This window comes from Orcinus orca, chromosome X, assembly GCF_937001465.1.
Source record: "Orcinus orca chromosome X, mOrcOrc1.1, whole genome shotgun sequence".
NCBI lineage: Eukaryota > Metazoa > Chordata > Mammalia > Artiodactyla > Delphinidae > Orcinus > Orcinus orca.
The window spans coordinates 117,376,918-117,394,577 of record NC_064580.1 but is presented as its reverse complement, the minus strand read 5'-3'; the positions used below and the strand labels follow the sequence as shown (position 1 = coordinate 117,394,577).

At 41.6% G+C, this 17,660-nt stretch overlaps 1 protein-coding gene across 3 annotated transcripts in view; it reads left to right on the top strand.

The window, feature by feature from the left end:
- Positions 1-16,747, top strand: part of MAP7D3 (MAP7 domain containing 3) — a 32,396-nt gene extending 15,649 nt beyond the window's left edge. Inside the window, exons 8-18 of one of the 3 annotated variants that reach the window (XM_033403664.2) lie at positions 1,182-1,816; positions 2,365-2,495; positions 2,760-2,965; positions 8,019-8,151; positions 9,637-9,772; positions 10,688-10,792; positions 11,809-11,862; positions 13,502-13,604; positions 14,650-14,845; positions 15,764-16,035; positions 16,596-16,747. In XM_033403664.2, the coding sequence (XP_033259555.1) occupies positions 1,182-1,816; positions 2,365-2,495; positions 2,760-2,965; positions 8,019-8,151; positions 9,637-9,772; positions 10,688-10,792; positions 11,809-11,862; positions 13,502-13,604; positions 14,650-14,845; positions 15,764-16,035; positions 16,596-16,603 (1,979 nt within the window). In that variant the 3' untranslated portion in view covers positions 16,604-16,747. Of the gene's footprint in view, positions 1-1,181; positions 1,817-2,364; positions 2,496-2,756; positions 2,966-8,018; positions 8,152-9,636; positions 9,773-10,687; positions 10,793-11,808; positions 11,863-13,501; positions 13,605-14,649; positions 14,846-15,763; positions 16,036-16,595 lie in introns of all 3 variants that reach the window. The other 2 variants (XM_012536337.3, XM_033403665.2) reach the window with 2 other exon arrangements.
- Positions 16,748-17,660: the final 913 nt, after the last annotated feature.

The window sequence follows — 17,660 nt, the reverse complement described above, 5'->3', positions numbered from 1 at the left end:
TGTGTTGAATATTTGGATTATATTTAAATATAATTATTAAATTATATTATTAAACAATGCTGTAGTAAGTAATCTCATACATACATTTTCATTTATTTATCTGATTTTTTCTTCAGAATAACCTAAAAGTGAAATTGCAAGAACAAAGAGTGTGGACTTTTTATTTTAAAAAAATATTGATTGATTGATTGATTTGGCTGCGTTGGGTCTTAGTTGCGGCATGCGGGATCTTTGTTGTGGTGCACAGGCTTCTCTCTGGTGTGCATGCGTGGGCTCAGTAGTTGCGGCACGCAGGCTCTCTAGTTGCGGCGCGTGGGCTCTAGAGCATGCAGGCTTAAGTGCCCCGCGGCATGTGGGATCTTAGTTCCCCAAACAGGGCTCGAACCCTTGTCTCCTGCATTGGAAGGCAGATTCTTAGCCACTGGACCACCAGGGACGTCCCGAGTGTGTACTTTTTAGAATGGCTTTTGATACACTATTGCCAACATGCTTCCCAGGGAGCATATACCAATCCATACTTCCACCAGCAGTGCATGAGGTTGCCTGGTTCCCAACATTAGTATTATCACTTTCCTCTATCTTAGCTGGTACCGGATATTAGGACTTTTGTCCATTTGTTAGGCTAAAAATATTTAGATTGTTAAAGCTGGAAGAGACCTTGGAGATCCAGCCCATTCTGATTAATGTCTTATTACAATTTTTAGTATGGGTGAGAAAATGCTTTTTTATACTCTATTTTAAAACGATCATATATAGAATGCCTTATGTAATCACCTGTAATGGTAAGATCCCTGGCCTTGGTGATGTTGTTTAGATTACTTTTAAAAAGCATTGAAGGTCTTGTAATTTTCTATGAAAATCATTTCTGAACTATAGTGTGATTAAAATAGAAATGGCTTACGGCAAACATCAGCTTTGGAGAAGCATCTTATTTTCGTCTGGAGTGGACTGTTTTCACAATGCCTCTCTTGGTGGTGGTGCTGCTTCTGAAGTACCAACTTTGCGATGCTTCTGTTCTGTGTCTGCGATCCATTTCAGTAAACATTTCTGTGTTGTGTGTAATCCCTGTCATTTCCTAATAAACGCAGTCTCTTTGTTTTTATATTGTTACATGGTGCATTTCTGTCTTATCAAATTTCTAGCTGTGTGGAATTTCACTCTCTGTCCTCATTTACCTACAGGCATCCACAATATATTCCAATATGTAAACATGCCCCTGCTTAAGCACAGCAGTGATGAATTGAAGAGTACCATAGTGCCTCACAAGTCAACAGTGGTAATACCTCCCCAGGAGAAAGTAGACACACCCTCCAAGACAAGCGTGGAAACGGCCCCCAAGGCGAGTGTGGAAGTGCCCCTGGAGGTGAGCGTGGAAGCACCCCCCAAGGCAAGCTTGGAAGTATCCCCCGAGGCAAGCTTGGAAGTATCCCCTGAGGTGAGCGTGGAAGCACCTCCCGAGGCAAGCTTGGAAGTATCCACCGAGGTGAGCCTGGAAGCACCTCCAGAGGCGAGCGCAGGAACACCCCCCACTAGCGTGGAAACATCACCTGAGGCAAGCGAGGATCTGTTCCTTGAGGCGAGTGTGGATCCGTCCCCACAGGTGAGCATGGACTCATCCCCAGAGGTGAGCGTGGACTCGTCCCCAGAGGTGAGCACGGAAGCGTCATCTGAGGCTAGTGTGGAAGCATCTCCTGAGGCGACCGTGGAAGCATCCCCAGAGGAGAGTACAGAAGTGCCCTCTGAGGCGCCCCCCGAGGCCTCCCCTGCGGTGACCATGGGAATGTCTTCCAAGGTGAAAATGAAAGACTCTTCACAGGTTCGACAAGTGCCTTTCATTGAGAAATTTTCTATTAAAATCTGTATGTTTTGTTGTATAGATTATGATAGGTCAGATTTCACAACATAAGCAACTTCTTATTTATAGTGTTCTGTGATAAAATAAATTCACTTTAATAATTTAAAATTATATGATATTCGTTGTTGCAGAGTTTACCCCCCCAAAGCTGGAATATTGGTTAATTTTTAGTAGAAGAGACAAAATAAAGCAGTTTATATGAACTGTGTTTCTAAACTCTGAAGGAACGTTTTTGAGAACTATTGCAAACCTCAATTAGGATTTAAAAATAAAAGTAGGTTTTGAAGTAAAAGAATTCTTTTAAATTATTTCTATGACATGCTTGAATTGTGTAATATAAATTGTTAGTCTGGAAGAATGTATCTCTGTACCTAATGCTCATGCATGAAAGGAAAATTGGGAGTTTAAGGAGCTATAATTATATGTTATTCAGAATATTTTTCTCTTGAAAAGCCAGCTGCAAAAGGTAATGCTAGTAATTTCTTATCTGATTGTATTGCTCTGTTCAGAAATCAGGAACGGACAAACAGGCCTCAAACCCGATTACGAAGAAGCGCCTATCACCATCACAGATACCGTGTTATAGATGGTCATCTTCTCCTACAAGCAGGTGGTGTCCTCCATCTCCCATCAGTGCTAGGTAAGTAGCTTATTTGCCACTGTTCCTGATACGTATTTTACCAGGATAAATTTCACATCAGTGTTTCATAAATAATTTAGTATGCATGGTAATGTAAATATAAAGGGAAGAGCCTTTAAAAATGGATTTACCTTTGTTATAAAATATCATTATATCATAAAGTCAAGACATTACAGCTTATGAAATGGTACACTAAAAATCATCACATATGTATTACAAAACCATACCAGACTTCCCCCATTAACTATTACTTTTTCCCAGCAGGCAAATCCAAAAGAATCGCCCCCCGTCACCTTCACCCGCCACGTCAAAACAGTCGACGCAGTTTTCTTTTTCCTGTGGAGTAATTCCTATGCAGCGTACCGTATTTGCACAAAATGCATTAGGTACTATTGGAATGAGAAATGAAGCCATCTCTAACACCATTAACAGCTCTGAGACTGCAAGCCAAAAGGATATGATCTGTGAAGGTGAGTTCGTTCACTAAGAAGTTCATTTCAGCAACACAGAAAAGGTAGTTTGGGAACTGTCAACGTCATTTTACTCCCCAGTGCAGAGAACTTTAGGAAGCGAACTTTCTTTTAAATAAAGAGAATTTCACCAGTCACGCTGGCACACTGCTTTTTGTTTGCTTGCTGGAACTTCTTACCCCCATTTTTGGAACTGATATTGGAAGTATGGATGGGTTGGATGAGTGCCATGGTCTAGGTGGTGCCTGCATTTCCCTCCAGCTCCGATAGTGGATGGCCCTAAGGTATTTTCCGTCCTTGGAGAGAGCACGCCAGCCATTTGTGGCTGAGCAGGTTTCCTTCAGGAGCTGTAGGGCAGTTTCCATACATAGACCATACATGTGTCAGGTCAGTATGTGGGTTCCAAAAAGTATCATATTGGTATTTTGCCATTCTTTTTTTTAATTGAAGTACAGTTGATTTACAATGTTGTGTTAGTTTCTGGTATATAGCAAAGTGAATCAGCTATATATGTATTCTTTTTCATATTCTTTTTCATTATAGGTTATTGCAAGATATTGAATGTAGTTTCCAGTGCTATACAGTAGGACCTTATTGTTTATTTTATATATAGTAGTTCATATCTGCTAATCCCAAACTCCTAATTTATCCCTCCCCCTGCTCCTTTCCCCTTTGGTAACCGTAAGTTTGTTTTCTATGTCTGTGAGTCTGTTTCTGTTTTGTTTTTTTTAAATTTTAATTGAAATACAGTTGACTTACAATGTTGTGTTAGTTTCAGGTGTACAGCAAAGTGATTCAGTTAATACATATATATATATATATATATATATATATACACACACATATATATATATAAATATACACATTCTTTTTTTACATTCTCTTCCATTATAGGTTATTACAAGATATTGAGTATAGTTCCATGTGCTATACAGTAGGTCCTTGTTGGTTTTCTGTTTTATATATAGTAGTGTGTATATTTTAATCCCAAACTCCTAATTTTTTTTAAAATTTTATTTATTTATTTTTTATGGCTGTGTTGGGTCTTCGTTTCTGTGCGAGGGCTTTCTCTAGTTGGGGCAAGCGGGGGCCACTCTTCATCGCGGTGCGCGGGCCTCTCACTATCGCGGCCTCTCTTGTTGCGGAGCACAGGCTCCAGACGCACAGGCTCAGTAATTGTGGCTCACGGGCCTAGTTGCTCCGCGGCATGTGGGATCTTCCCAGACCAGGGCTCAAACCCGTGTCCCCTGCATTGGCAGGCAGATTCTCAACTACTGCGCCACCAGGGAAGCCCCCAAACTCCTAATTTATCCCTCCCCACCCCTCCCCTTTGGTAACCATAAGATTGTTTCCTATGTCTGTGAGTCTATTTCTGTATTGTAAATAACTTCATTTGTATCATTTTCTTAGATTCCACACATAAGCGATATCATATGTTATTTGTCTTTCTCTGTCTAGCTTACTTCACTTAGTATGATAACATCTTGGTCCTAATATGTTGCTGCAAATGGCATTATTTCATTCTTTTTTATGGCTGAGTAATATTCCATTGTATATATGTACCACATCTTCTTTATCCACTCCTTTGCCGATGGACATTTGGTTTGCTTCCATGTCTTGGCTAATGTAAATAATGCTGCTGTGAACAATGGGGTGCATGTGTCTTTTCGAATTAATGGTTTTCTCCAGATATATGCCCAGGAGTGGGATTGCAGGATCATATGGTAGCTCTATTTTTAGTTGTTTGGTTTTTTTTTTTTTTTTTTGTGGTACGCGGGCCTCTCACTGTTGTGGCCTCTCCCGTTGCGGAACACAGGCTCTGGACGCGCAGGCTTAGCGGCCATGGCTCATGGGCCTAGCCGCTCTGCAGCATGTGGGATTTTCCCGGACCAGGGCACGAACCTGTGTCCCCTGCATCGGCAGGTGGACTCTCAACCACTGCGCCACCAGGGAAACCCCCTATTTTTAGTTTTTAAGGAACCTCCATACTGTTCTCCATAGAGGCTCTACCAATTTACATTCCCACCAGCAGTGTAGGAGGGTTCCTTTTTCTCCACACCCTCTTCAACACTGATTGTTTGTAGACTTTTTCATGATGGCCATTCTGACTGGTGTGAGGTGATACCTCATTGTAGTTTTGATTTGCATTTCTCTGATAATTTGTGGTGTTGAGCATCTTTTCGTGTGCCTTTTGGTCATCTATATGGCTTCTTTAGAGAAATGTCTATTTAGTTCTGTCCATTTTTTGATTGGGCTTTTTTTTTTTGTTACTGAGTTGTATAAGCTGTTTATATATTTTGGAAATTAAGACCTTGTAGGTCACATTATTTGCAGATATTTTCTCCCAGTCCATAGGTTGTCTTTTTGTTTTGCTTATGGTTTCCTTTGCTGTGAAAAAGCTTATAAGTTTGATTAGGTCCCATTTGTTTATTTTTGCTTTTATTCCTATTGCCTTGGGAGACTGACCTAAGAAAACATTGCTACGATTTATGACAGAGAATGTTTTGCCTATGTTCTCTTCTAGGAGTTTTATGGTGTCCTGTTTTATATTTTAATAGTCTTTAAGCTATTTTGAGTTTATTTTTGTGTATGGTGTGAGGGAGTGTTCTGACTTCATTGACTTACATGTGGCTGTCCAGCTTTCCCAACACCACTTACAGAAAAGACCGTGTCTTCTCTGTTGTATATTCTTGCCACCTTTGTCAAAGATTAATTGAGCATAGATATGTGGGTTTATTTCTGGGCTCTCTATTCTGTTCCATTGATCCATATGTCTGTTTTTGTGCCTGTACCACACTGTTTTGATTACTATAGCTTTGTAGTATTGTCTGAAGTCTGGGAGGGTTATGCCTCCAGCTTTGTTCTTTTTCCTCAGGATTGCTTTGGATATTCTGAGTCTTTTATGTATGGTTTCATAAAAATTTTAGGATTATTCTGGTTCTGTGAAAAATGTCATGGGTAATTTGATAGGGATCACATTAAATCTGTAGATTGCTTTGGGTAGTGTGGCCATTTTAACAATATTAATTCTTCCAATCCAAGAGCATGGGATATCTTTCTATTTCTTTAAATCATCTTCAGTTTCCTTTATCAATGTTTTATAGTTCTCAGCATATAACTCTTTTATCTCCTTAGTCAGGTTTACTCCTAAGTGTTTTATTGTTTTTGATGCAATTTTAAAAGGGATTTTTTTCCCCTTTCTGATACTTCATTGTTAGTGTAAAGAAATGCAACGGATTTCTGTATGTTAATCTTGTATCCTGCTACTTTGTTGAACATAGATGCAAAAATTTGAATTTGTTTATCAGTTCTAGTAGTTTCTGTGTGGAGTCTTGTGTGGGTTTCCTATATATAATATCATGTCAACTACATATAATGACAATTTTCCTCTTTGCTTCCAATTTGGATACCTTTTATTTCTTCTTCTTCTCTGATTGCTATGGCTAGGACTTCCGATACTGTTGTTGAATAGAAGTGGTGAGAGTGGGCATCCTTGTCTTCTTCCAGATTTTAGCAGGAAGGCTTTTAACTTTTCACTTTTGAGTATTAGATTGGCTGTAGGTTTGTCAAAGCTTTTATTATGTTGAGGTATGTTCCCTCTATACCAACTTTGGTAAGAGTTTATCATGAAGAGATGCTGAATTTTATCAGAAGCCTTTTCTGCATCTACTGAGATGATCATGTGGTTTTTGTCATTTCTTTTGTTGATGTGTTGTATCACATGGATTGCTTTGCGTTTGTTGGACCATCCTTGTGACCCTGTGATGAATCCAACTTGATCATGGTGTATGATCTTTTTTGTGTCGTTGGATTTGGTTTGCTAACGTCTTTTTTTGAGAATTTTTGCATCTATATTCATCAAAGATATTGGCCTGTAATTTTCTTTTTTGGTATTACATGCATTCTTAATATCCATTGACATTACTTAATTTTAAATACACTCGTGAATTTTGCTTTTTGAAGGAATTCCACTGTGAATTCTTTGTAACAGAAATGATCTTTTTATTACAAATTATTTATTCCTGATTTTTTGAAATCTTTTTTTTTTTTTTTTTTTTTTTTTGCGGTATGCAGGCCTCTCACCGTTGTGGCCTCTTGCATTGCGGAGCACAGGCTCCGGACGCGCAGGCTCAGCGGCCATGGCTCACGGGCCCAGCCGCTCTGCGGCATGTGGGATCTTCCTGGACTGGGGCACAAACCCGTGTCCCCCGCATCAGCAGGCGGACTCTCAACCACTGCGCCACCAGGGAAGCCCTGAAATCCTCATTTTTGTATGTAGTTTATTTAAAACAAATTCGTCATACTTAAAACAAATTCGTCACATGAACTAAAATGTTATGCCTCCATGTGGTCACTTTATTTTAGTGATAGTCTTGGTTTCTTTGATTATCTACAGTTAGCCACTTTATGATCAACCAAATATGTTAGCATACTATTATCAACAGTTAGCTAAACAGTATTTATTTAGTAAAGATGCTGCACAATGTACGCTGGATATATTTTTGTTTAATTGAGTAATTAAGATTTGTACACTTCAGGGAATTCCTTGGCGGTCCAGTGGTTAAGGACTCGACGCTTTTGCTGCCAGGGCCCAGGTTCGATCCCTGGTCAGGGAACTAAGATCCTGCAAGCTGCATGGCATGACAAAATAACTTAAAAAATAAAAGATCTGTACACTTCATTTGGACCGAGCATAAGCTTGTCTTCCTCTATATTCAGTATATCTTAAGTTTTTTCCCATAGAGGCAATTCAGTCAGGTATCTCAAAACAGCTAAACCAAAGCAGGAGTACATTATTTCATTTTGGAACAGGTAGTTGTTAAAAATCAACAATATGCTACTTCTGTTGTTGGGGGGTGGGGGTGAGGGGGTGGGAGCTGGGCTTTTGAACAAAAGCTGTTACATAAATCACTTATAGTTTATTTATACATTTTAGACCACGGACATACTGTTTGGTTTTTTTTAACATCACAGGTTGTCTTGCACCTCTTTGTTGGACTTAGAGGCAGTAAGTTCCCTAAACTTAACTGTTTTACATGTTAATTTAAATTAGAGTCTGGTAATAAAAGCACACCAGGGCCTATGAATGCCGAGGAGGCAACAAAAATTTTGGCAGAGAAACGACGCCTTGCTCGTGAACAAAAGGAAAAAGAGGAAGAAAGACTACAAAAAGAGATGGAACAAAGGTTGGCACAAAATCATCCTTTCTATATTGTAAATCTTGGCTGGGGCCTGAATTCTGGAAGTCAGACTTTATCCTCAAGTTAGATGTATTATAAGTTCTCAAATAGTAACTGACATTTTCTCCAGTGTGAATCAGAAATGACTCGTCGCCTTTTAAACAAATGTGGGGAGCATTTCAAGCAGACAGGACGCTGGTGTGTAGATGACTGTATGGTCCTTTTTAGTCTCTATGTGTCATGTGCCGTCAGGTGTGCTGTAAAGATGCATAGAGACCTGAACTCATGTCAGGGGCCTGGATCTCAGTAGGAGCACCTGAGTGATCACACAAGACTCTTTCTGTTGCCATTCACTGGCATCAGCCCCTTTCTCTATTTCAAAAGTCCTTTATAACTTTAGAATTTGTAAACCTGTTTAAGAATAAGTTGCATACATCATGACCCTTTCCTACTAAATACTTCCGTGTATACTTCCTAAGAACAAAACCATTCTCTGACATAACCAGAGTATAATAACTAATATCAGGAAAATATTATTTTATTTTCTAATTCAGAGTCAGCAGTTCAATTTGCCATTTGTCCCAGTGACATTCTTAATACAGTTTTGTTTTAGTTCAGAATTCAATCCTTAGACGGTTCATAAAAAATAATACATACACACACATAGAGTTAGTAACTGGTAAAGCAGCTTTGCTTGAAACTTTTTTGTAAGTTTGAAAATAAAAAGTTACCAAAAAAGAAAAAATCTGTAAACCTGGAAAGGATACTTCTTGTGTTTTACTGGGTTTCCAGTGACTTGTGGGCTGCCATTGTCATGTACAGTTGTGTGCATTCTACCTCAATCTAAAAGTTTCTTGATCTTCGATCTCAAGGCCCATTTGATTTGGGGCCTTCTGATGTAAACCTCTGTCCACTGCCTGCAAAGAATAACTACAGTCCTGACTTTGTTTTTAAGTATTAAGTGTTTTTGAATCACAGTCACATGCTTTCCATGTACCTTATATGGGTTTGGGAGAAAGGAGGAGGAGACATTATGAATAGAAAAAACACCCCTATAACTTGAAGAATATTATTCATTGCTTCATGTAAAACAGAGCTAGTTTAACATTTTAAAAGCCCTGAAGACCAGTCACTGTAGACTGGGCTTTTCTCCTCTGAGCACCACCAGACCCTCCTCTAAATTCGTCTCTCACACCCCCATGTGAGACTGGGTGTGAGCATACGTCTAAAACAGTTAAGAAGGAGTGATTTTATAGCACGCGCATTTGTGTTTTAAGACGCAAAGTAGCCCACTACTTGACAGAAATCTTTTTCTACTCCCAAGGGCTAGCTTCCCCCATTTAAAAAAGATGAAATTATGCAAATCCTGTGTAGTAACAACACAGAAAAAGTGGTGAATCTGGTGGAAATAGAAATTGTATTACTATACACAAGCAGCTTTACTATAAAAATGCACATAGTAAGAGTTATTTAAATATTCTGTGTCATCAGGAAAATGAAAGACATAGCAAAGAAAGCAGATGAAGGCCAACAAGAGGAGTTCTCAGAATTTGGAGATGGGCAACCACCAAAGGAGATAAAGAAGGAAGGAAGTCAAGAACAACAAGACCAAAGAGTGGAACTCCAGGTTTGCCGGCTCCCCACTTGATCAAGGGATGAGAACCAGATTCTAAAATTCAGTAGAAACCCAAAGCAAAAGTCTATTTCTCCAAGACAGAAAACAAGCAGATGCTGCATGCTCTGGTTGCATTCACATTACAGTCTCGCTGTTACCGTGTCTGTGTGAGTTGTTCTCAGCCACCCTTGGCCTAATCCCAGAATGTTTTACAAGTGAAACAGAAGCAGAAAGCAGCAGATTACAGATGAGCAGTCCTTTAGTTCGTCTCCATAAATAATATTACAGCTTGGTTTCGGGAAATCCAGATCGCTCTTCCCAGCCCTGCATTCTGTGGTGACACTTAACACCTGTGCCACAACAGATAAGATACAAATTATGAATGCCTCATCAGATTCACTGATGAGAATGTCACCCATGTAAATTTAAATCACCAGGTAAATAAACCCCCAAACTGAGCTCAGACTATACTCAGTTTAAATTATTGTTGTAGCCTAATTTATATTCCAGTTTTAGTGTATCATTAATCAAAATCAATTAATATGTTACATAAATGATTGTAATGCATTTGCATTCCTCGAGAAAGTACCTTTAGGAATCCTCTTGCTGCTTTTGAGAAGTGTAAGACTTGGCTTCTGATGCCTGTGTCAGTGGAAGACTACACAATCACATACATACTTGAAACAGTCGTGGTCTGACAGCCCTGAGGTCCTGAAGGGGATTAGCATGGCTTGTAAATCCTTGTGATAATAGGCTAGTTCTTGTGTATTTTTGCTAATGGTTTGAAAACTGATGATCCATGAATGTTATATATGTGGGTACTCAATCAAAAGGTTACATTCTTTTATTCTGGATAACATCTTACTGTTTCACTGATGTCATTCAGATATATTGAGATTAAATGATATTTTTGTACAAATTTTCTAGAAAAGTGATGCGAAAATAAAAGCTCAGGAGGAGGCCGACAAACGCAAGAAGGAACACGAGAGAATTATGTTACAGAATTTGCAGGAGAGATTAGAAAGAAAAAAGGTACTCCTTCTCTCGGTTTGGGGGGTTTGATTCTTTGTTTAAAACAATGTTGGGCATGTGATATCAAAACATGTTTTAGAAAATGACAAGTAAGTGATATGCTAGCCTTGGTTGTTTTCCCTCTGTGCTCTCTTATCCAAGGATCTGACCCCTTCTCCCTAGAATGATCTCCTCTTACTGATCATACGTCTCCCTCGTGGACCACTGATGACCATTACAGGGATATCTCTGTACAGCAAATCTCTGGGAACAAAGCTCCTTTGAATAGAGTCACTCAGGTCATGGTAGGGGTTGGTGGAAGTTAGAGTTGTTTCTAAACTGGGCTGGAAATTTCAGCAACTGAGTGGGAAGAAGCAGAAGGTGGAGGCTTCCCTGAGAAGCCAAGGCGCAGGCTGTTTGTAAGGTAGGACCTCACTTTGTGCAACCCACGTGGCTTGTCTGGGAGCAAGGAAGGCTCTGGACCAAGCAAGGTACTTCATGGCGTCTCTGTCAGGAGATCAGTCACCCTGAGGAGGCCAGAGAGCTGTAGCTCTCCTCACCTTCAGGAAAGAAGGGAACTCTTATCCCTCCTGCATGTGCTCCTTCTAGTAACAAAACCTCTGACGGGGTTGCATTGTTGGGGTGCATTCTTTTCATTAACTCGGCTTCACTCGTGGTCTGTTCTGACTAAAATCATGTTCACAAGTTCTAATTGGTTTGCAATAATATGTGCTCAGTCTAAGTAATAAACTTCCATGTCGGCAAAATCAGGAGTGAGAAGTCATTTGGATTTCTGTGTTAGGATAACAAGTACGCCCATCACTGCTCAGGGTGTTTTCTAGATAATCATGAAACTGGGCTTGAAGGAAGGCACCCAGGTGCCGGCCCAGGGTCTTGCGTCGGTTATATCTGTGGCGTTGGAGCAGTCACTGATATATATTGTCCGCTTCTGGAACATGGAAATAATCAACTTCTTCAGGACCAGTGTTTTGTTTTTAATCTGTTTTCATGTTTGATTTTTATTTTCCTTTAAATAGAGAATTGAGGAAATTATGAAGCGGACAAGAAGGCCAGATTCAAATACCTCAAAGGTAGTCTGTGTGCTCCTGCCAGCAGTGCATACGAATTCCTGTTGCTTCACATTCTTGCCGACTTTTTCATTTTTGCCCATCTCTGGTGGTAATGAAATAACATGTCACATTGGCATTTCCCTGATTATTAAAAAGGTTGAGCATGTTTTCATACCTTTAGTTAGCTTTCATGTTTTTTCTTGTGTGGAACGCTTGTTTAGGTCTTTTGCCCAAAACTTTCTGGCTGACTTGTCTATTCCTTACTCATTGGTAGTTCTTTAAATGTTCTAGAAACTTCTCCTTTCTTGTATGTGTTGCAGATATCTTCTCCCAGTTTGTGGCTTGTCTTCTTGCTGTCTGCTGCTACATAGAAGTTCTTGATTTTCACATCGCTGAATTTATCCATATTTTTGGATGACTAATGGAGTCGGGTGCCTTATTGGCCATTTGGAGATTCACTTTGGTGAAGTGCCTTTTCAAGTCCTTTGCCCCTGTTTCCAGTCGGTCACCTGCCTTTTCCGTATTGATCTGTAGGAGATTTTACCTGCTCTACTTCTGAGCCCTTGGGACATCTGTATTGCAGTTATTAGCCCCTGTGCAGTAGTTTGCCTCACACTCTCATAATGTCTTTTGATAAACAGAAGCTTATTTTAATGAACTGAAATTTAGCAGCTTCTTTCCTTTATGGTTAGTGCTTTCAGGGTATGTCTCATAAGTATTTGTTTACTGCCACCCTTCCCTCCCTGGCCCCAGTGTCCTGTCTTTTGATGGTTTGCGTGCATCTAAGGTCTTTTGCCCCCAGATTCTGTGTTCTTTACCCTCTGAGCTACAAAACTGATATTTTGCCTATTTACAGTTGCCCAGTTGTGGTCACTCATACCATGAAAATTTAGAATAGAAATGTCATTCCTGAAAAGTGCTGGGAGTTGCCATCTCAAGGATCGTTTAGCCCATTGGCCTGAGATGCCCTGCCTCAAGCAGCAGCCAGGAACTTTTTTAGCCAGGGCCCCACCTTGGCAGATCCCCCGTGCCAGCCCAAAGCTGTTGCCCCTTGGCTCCCACTCAGGGAAGTCTTTCATTCTTGAGTGGCTTTCCTGAGCTGCAAGACACGGGTCACCTGTCCTGTCCTCTGTAGATTCTGTGGGCCAAAGAGGTTAGTTTTTTTTTTTTTTTACCTTTTAACTGAAATGACAAAAATTAGCCATCAATCCAGGTGTGAAATCTGTCTTTTTTAATTTATTTATTTTATTTATTTTTATTTTTGACTGTGTTGGGTCTTTGTTGCTGCACGCGGGCTCTAGTTGCAGCAAGCGGGGGCTACTCTTCGTTGCAGTGCGCAGGCTTCTCATTGTGGTGGCTCCTCTTGTTGCGGAGCATGGGCTCTAGGCGCACGGGTTTCAGTAGTTGTGGCACGTGGGCTCAGTAGTTGTGGCTCATGGGCTCTAGAGCGCAGGCTCAGGAGTTGTGGCGCACGGGCTTACTTGCTCTGCGGCATGTGGGATCTTCCCGGGCCAGGGCTTGAACCCATGTCCCCTGCATTGGCAGGTGGATTCTTAACCACTGCGCCACCAGGGAAGCCCTGAAATCTGTCTTCTTTGAAATAACTAAGTCAGGATGACTGAATATTAGATGTAATCATGACTTTCATTTTTCATGGTAGGCTACAGAAACATTCAGCAGTGATGCATATGAGGAGGACGAGGCAGACGATGAGGACGAGTCAGAAAGTGACAGTGATTCCTTTGATGACATGCATCCATCAGGTTTGCTTGCCTTCTGAGTTCTGTTAGTCAGTATTTAGAAGTTGGACTGTCTAGGCTCATCCAAAGGTTTCTCCACTTCTGAGCTGTGTGGATTTGAGTAAGTTACTCAACCTCTCTGTGTTCAGTTTTCCCATCTGAAAAAGGAGAAGCTAATGTTGTTCTCTCCCTAGGGTGGGCATGAGATTGCAGTGAGATCGTGTAGTGCTAACAGTGCCTGACACATAGCAAACTCTCAATAAATATTAGCTGCTGCTACAGCTGTTACTGTGTTTCAGGTTGTGCTGAGAGACTGTAAATGGCAGCTCTTTCTCAGCTCAGTGTGAGGCTTACCAGCATCTCGCAGTTCAGGGCCTTGTGGCGCATTCATGACTGACCATAGGTAGAATGCCACTCCCCGCCTCACTGAGAGAAAATGAGAATCATGTTGTGATATGAGCGCCCCTAAGGTGTATTGTTGAGTCTCGTTCATTCCCTGGTGAGTAGGAACCACTTAATGGCCACAGTAATGGCATTTGAGAAAACACGATTCGTTCACCCTTTATGGCGTAGCGGGTATTGAACACACAAGTTGGGCGCTCTGCTAGCTACTGGGGCCTCGAGGAACCACAGCCAGTGGGGAGCTAGACATGAACAGACCGTGGTGCTGCCACAAGCTGGTCACACGTAAAAGAAGTTTGGCCAGAATGCCACGAGAACGGAGCAGTAGGGGCAGCTGAGCTGTAGGCTCCACCTTAGGGCGTTGGAAAAGCTTGAGGTCAGAGGTGAGACTAAAATAAGAGGGTCACCAGGAGGAGGGGCAAGAAGCGCGGTGCGTCATTCTTTGCTGGCAAAGGAGAGAGGGCAAGTTCCTTAAAGGTGGCGCTTTGTGCTTTGAGGGCTGGCTGGGCTTGTGCGCTGGGCAGTAGTCCAGGCCATGCCTCCAGGAAGCGCTGCCACGAGACGGCTCCTGCCTTCAGGCAGGCTCCCTCCCGAGCCGGCAGGCACCTTGCTTGTCTTGTTGTTGAACCTCCAGTTTTAATCTTCTTGCTCTTTTTGTTTTCTCTAGCTTTTATAAATGGCACAGAGTCATCCACAAAACCAAAAACACATTTTAAAAATGTGAAGAACACTCGCAAGCTGGTGTTTTTAGATGAGACTTGTAGCTACATCCGTAAAGAGACAAAAACACTTTTAAATTGTGACATGAAAACCTTCAGACAAAAAAGAGTGAAAGACCCTTTGAATCAGACAAAGAGTGCCAGGTGAGTCCCTAGGTGAGTTCATCAGAATACACTTGGAAGGGTTATGATTGGCATTCTTAGAATGATGCACGAGATGATTGACTGAGCTCTCAGTTTATACCAAACACTGTGTCAAGCACTCGACTTAGAGAAACAAACTGATCCCCACAGCAGCCTTGCTTAGTGAGGATGAGCATCCCTATTTTTACAGGCGAGGAAACTCAGACGTGCAGAGATTATGGGCCTCATTTGCCCAGCATCCCACCGTTCAAGGGCAGAGCCCAAATTCAAACCCAGATACACCTGACTCCAAACTGTGCCTTTATTCATGCTGGTTAGTATTGTCTCATACAGTCCGGGAGGGGACATGGATAGAGTGACTGCAGTATACCAGGCATTTCAACTATCTTAATTCTCATTGCAACTCTGAGTTTGATACTAAAGTCCTCACTGTACATATGGGAAACTGAGGGTCAGAGGTTAGGTCAGAAGAACAGGACCAGATTCCTGGAAAGGTAGGCTCCTTGGGCGATGGCCTGAAAAGACATTAACCTGCAAGGCCTGTGGAAGCAATCTGCTAAGAGACTCAGTGATGGCGTGGAAAGAGCAGTGGAGCTGGTAAACCCACATGAGTCCTCACTCCGCCTTACTGGCCGTGTCCTGGATCTGCTTGCGGTAGGGACAGCGTCCCTAGAGCCCTGCATGCGCAGCTGCTTCTGGTCCCCTCAGCGTTCCCGTGGAGCCCTAGGACCTGGGAGGACACAATTTGGAAACCAGTGTGTTCTGTGATCTCCAGGGTCCCTTCCATCCAGCCTTCCCATTCTGTGATTCTGAAAGTTTATGTCCAAGGCATTTCTTAGAATTAAATAATAAAACTTCCTTCAGGCAAAGCCTTGGTTTGGGGATAATCTGGATTATAACCAAAATACCTCTTTCCAGATCCTCCACCAAAAGAACAGCCAACCGAGCAGCCAAAACCGGAAAGGCAGAAACCAGCAACACCGTGGGACCTTCCAAGAGCTTACATTCAGAGGCACAGGATTGGGTCTGTGACAAGATTATTGACATCACAAGCGAGATAGAACCACCTAAGTCCAGTATCCCTCCTGATAGCCGAAAACACCATCTGAAAGGTCCCATGACATCCTGCCTAAGTCACCAGCCACCTGTAGACAACAAGAAAACAAGCAAATCTGTTTCTGCTCTATTGGGTAAGGCCTCATCCCATCTTCACTTCATTTGAAAGGTAGTTGACCTTGAACCCTCCTGTGTTTCCAGCTGTTCCAGGGTTGTCTTGGTGAGGGAGAAGACAGTGGTTGGTCTAAAACTAGGTTGATGTAGAAGAGCCCTCCGTTAAGTTAGTTTTGAGAGGGTAAATGACTTGATTCTAATTTTTATGGCCTGCATTTCCTGCCAGATATACAAAGTGGGGTTCATTTCAAACCCCAGACCCCTCAGGTTCCTCTACAGCACACGGATCATCATTCAGGGCAGAGGGTTAGTGAGGTTTTTGGAATTAGTCTCTCAACTTGTGTTTCCAAAACCAAAAGGCCTCTGTTTTTCTTTCCTTGAGAAGCTCTCTTTGAAATTGAGAGGAGCTTGGGCCCATTTGGGGGTTGGGGAACGTTTATAAGAGCACCAGCGTGTCAGCAACTCCAGGGGCACTACTTGAGGGTCCCAGGCGCACCTCAGAGCGGAGCCGGGGCCCACTTGGTGTGGAACCAGCATTTTCTCTACTAACCTTCTTTCTTTTCTTTTTCCCTCTGGTCAGATATGTAAACCTCATCCAGCCTGGAAGAGAAGCCATTCTCCACTCTGGATTTTGACCTCCAGGCACACCTCTCAAAATTTCTCCACCTCCTACTTGAACCTGGCAAAGAAAATGACTCTCAAAAGAAAAAAAAAAAACGGGAAACATCAAAACGTCATCTTAACATATCTCAGAAGATGCTCATATCATCTTGACTTGCCCACAAGCAAGGGTTCTGAGTAAAGAGTCGTTTTGTTTTCCTGTAAAAATCTTCATGTCTCTCGTTCTTGTGTTTTCCTGCCAACACGTTTGAGTATGTATCAAGGGTGTCTTTATAAAATGCTAACTCTTGAGTTTCTAAGAGAATCTCTACCAGAGGAATAGTTTTTTCTCAGTATATATTTGAAATCTTAAAATCACGTTTACTCCATTTAACAATTAATTTACCAATAAAAACTCACATTTGATCTTGTAGAGAACATGACGGCTTATTTGAGGGCCTCGAGGTTCCTCACAAGAGCTTTGTTTGGATTGTTCTTAACGTACAAATACAGAAGGTTGCAAAATACTAAATCACATTTTACCGCTATGTATGTATATTGCTAACTCTGCCATAGTCTGCCAGCCCCATACACAGGCACTGATACCCCCAAATACTGGGAGCCCTAGAAGGTGTGATCTTTAGCATCTTGTCAGTGTTTCATTTTGAAGTACATACTGCGGTTTATCTATAAAAACATGTTATTATGTTTATTGTGTACATAAGGCAGTATTTGGCTGTTGTCTGATGGGGTATGTTTAACTCCTCTAAATGTTTACTGTGTATAATCTTTTTCTGCTTGTGCTCTCCAGGCCTGCCCTTCAGTATACACTCAGGCTTGAGATGTGGAATCAAAATTTGCTTGCCTTTCTCTAGCGGCTGGCTGCGAGTGAGTACAGGAGCAGTGTTATTCTTCGGTCCCCTTGATAGGCACAGAGACATACACGGTGAACACGCACACGTGTACACGCACACACGTGTACACAGAATATATGTTTCCTGAAATCCATTGAATCCTGCTTAAACCATTGACTAAAACTTGAATT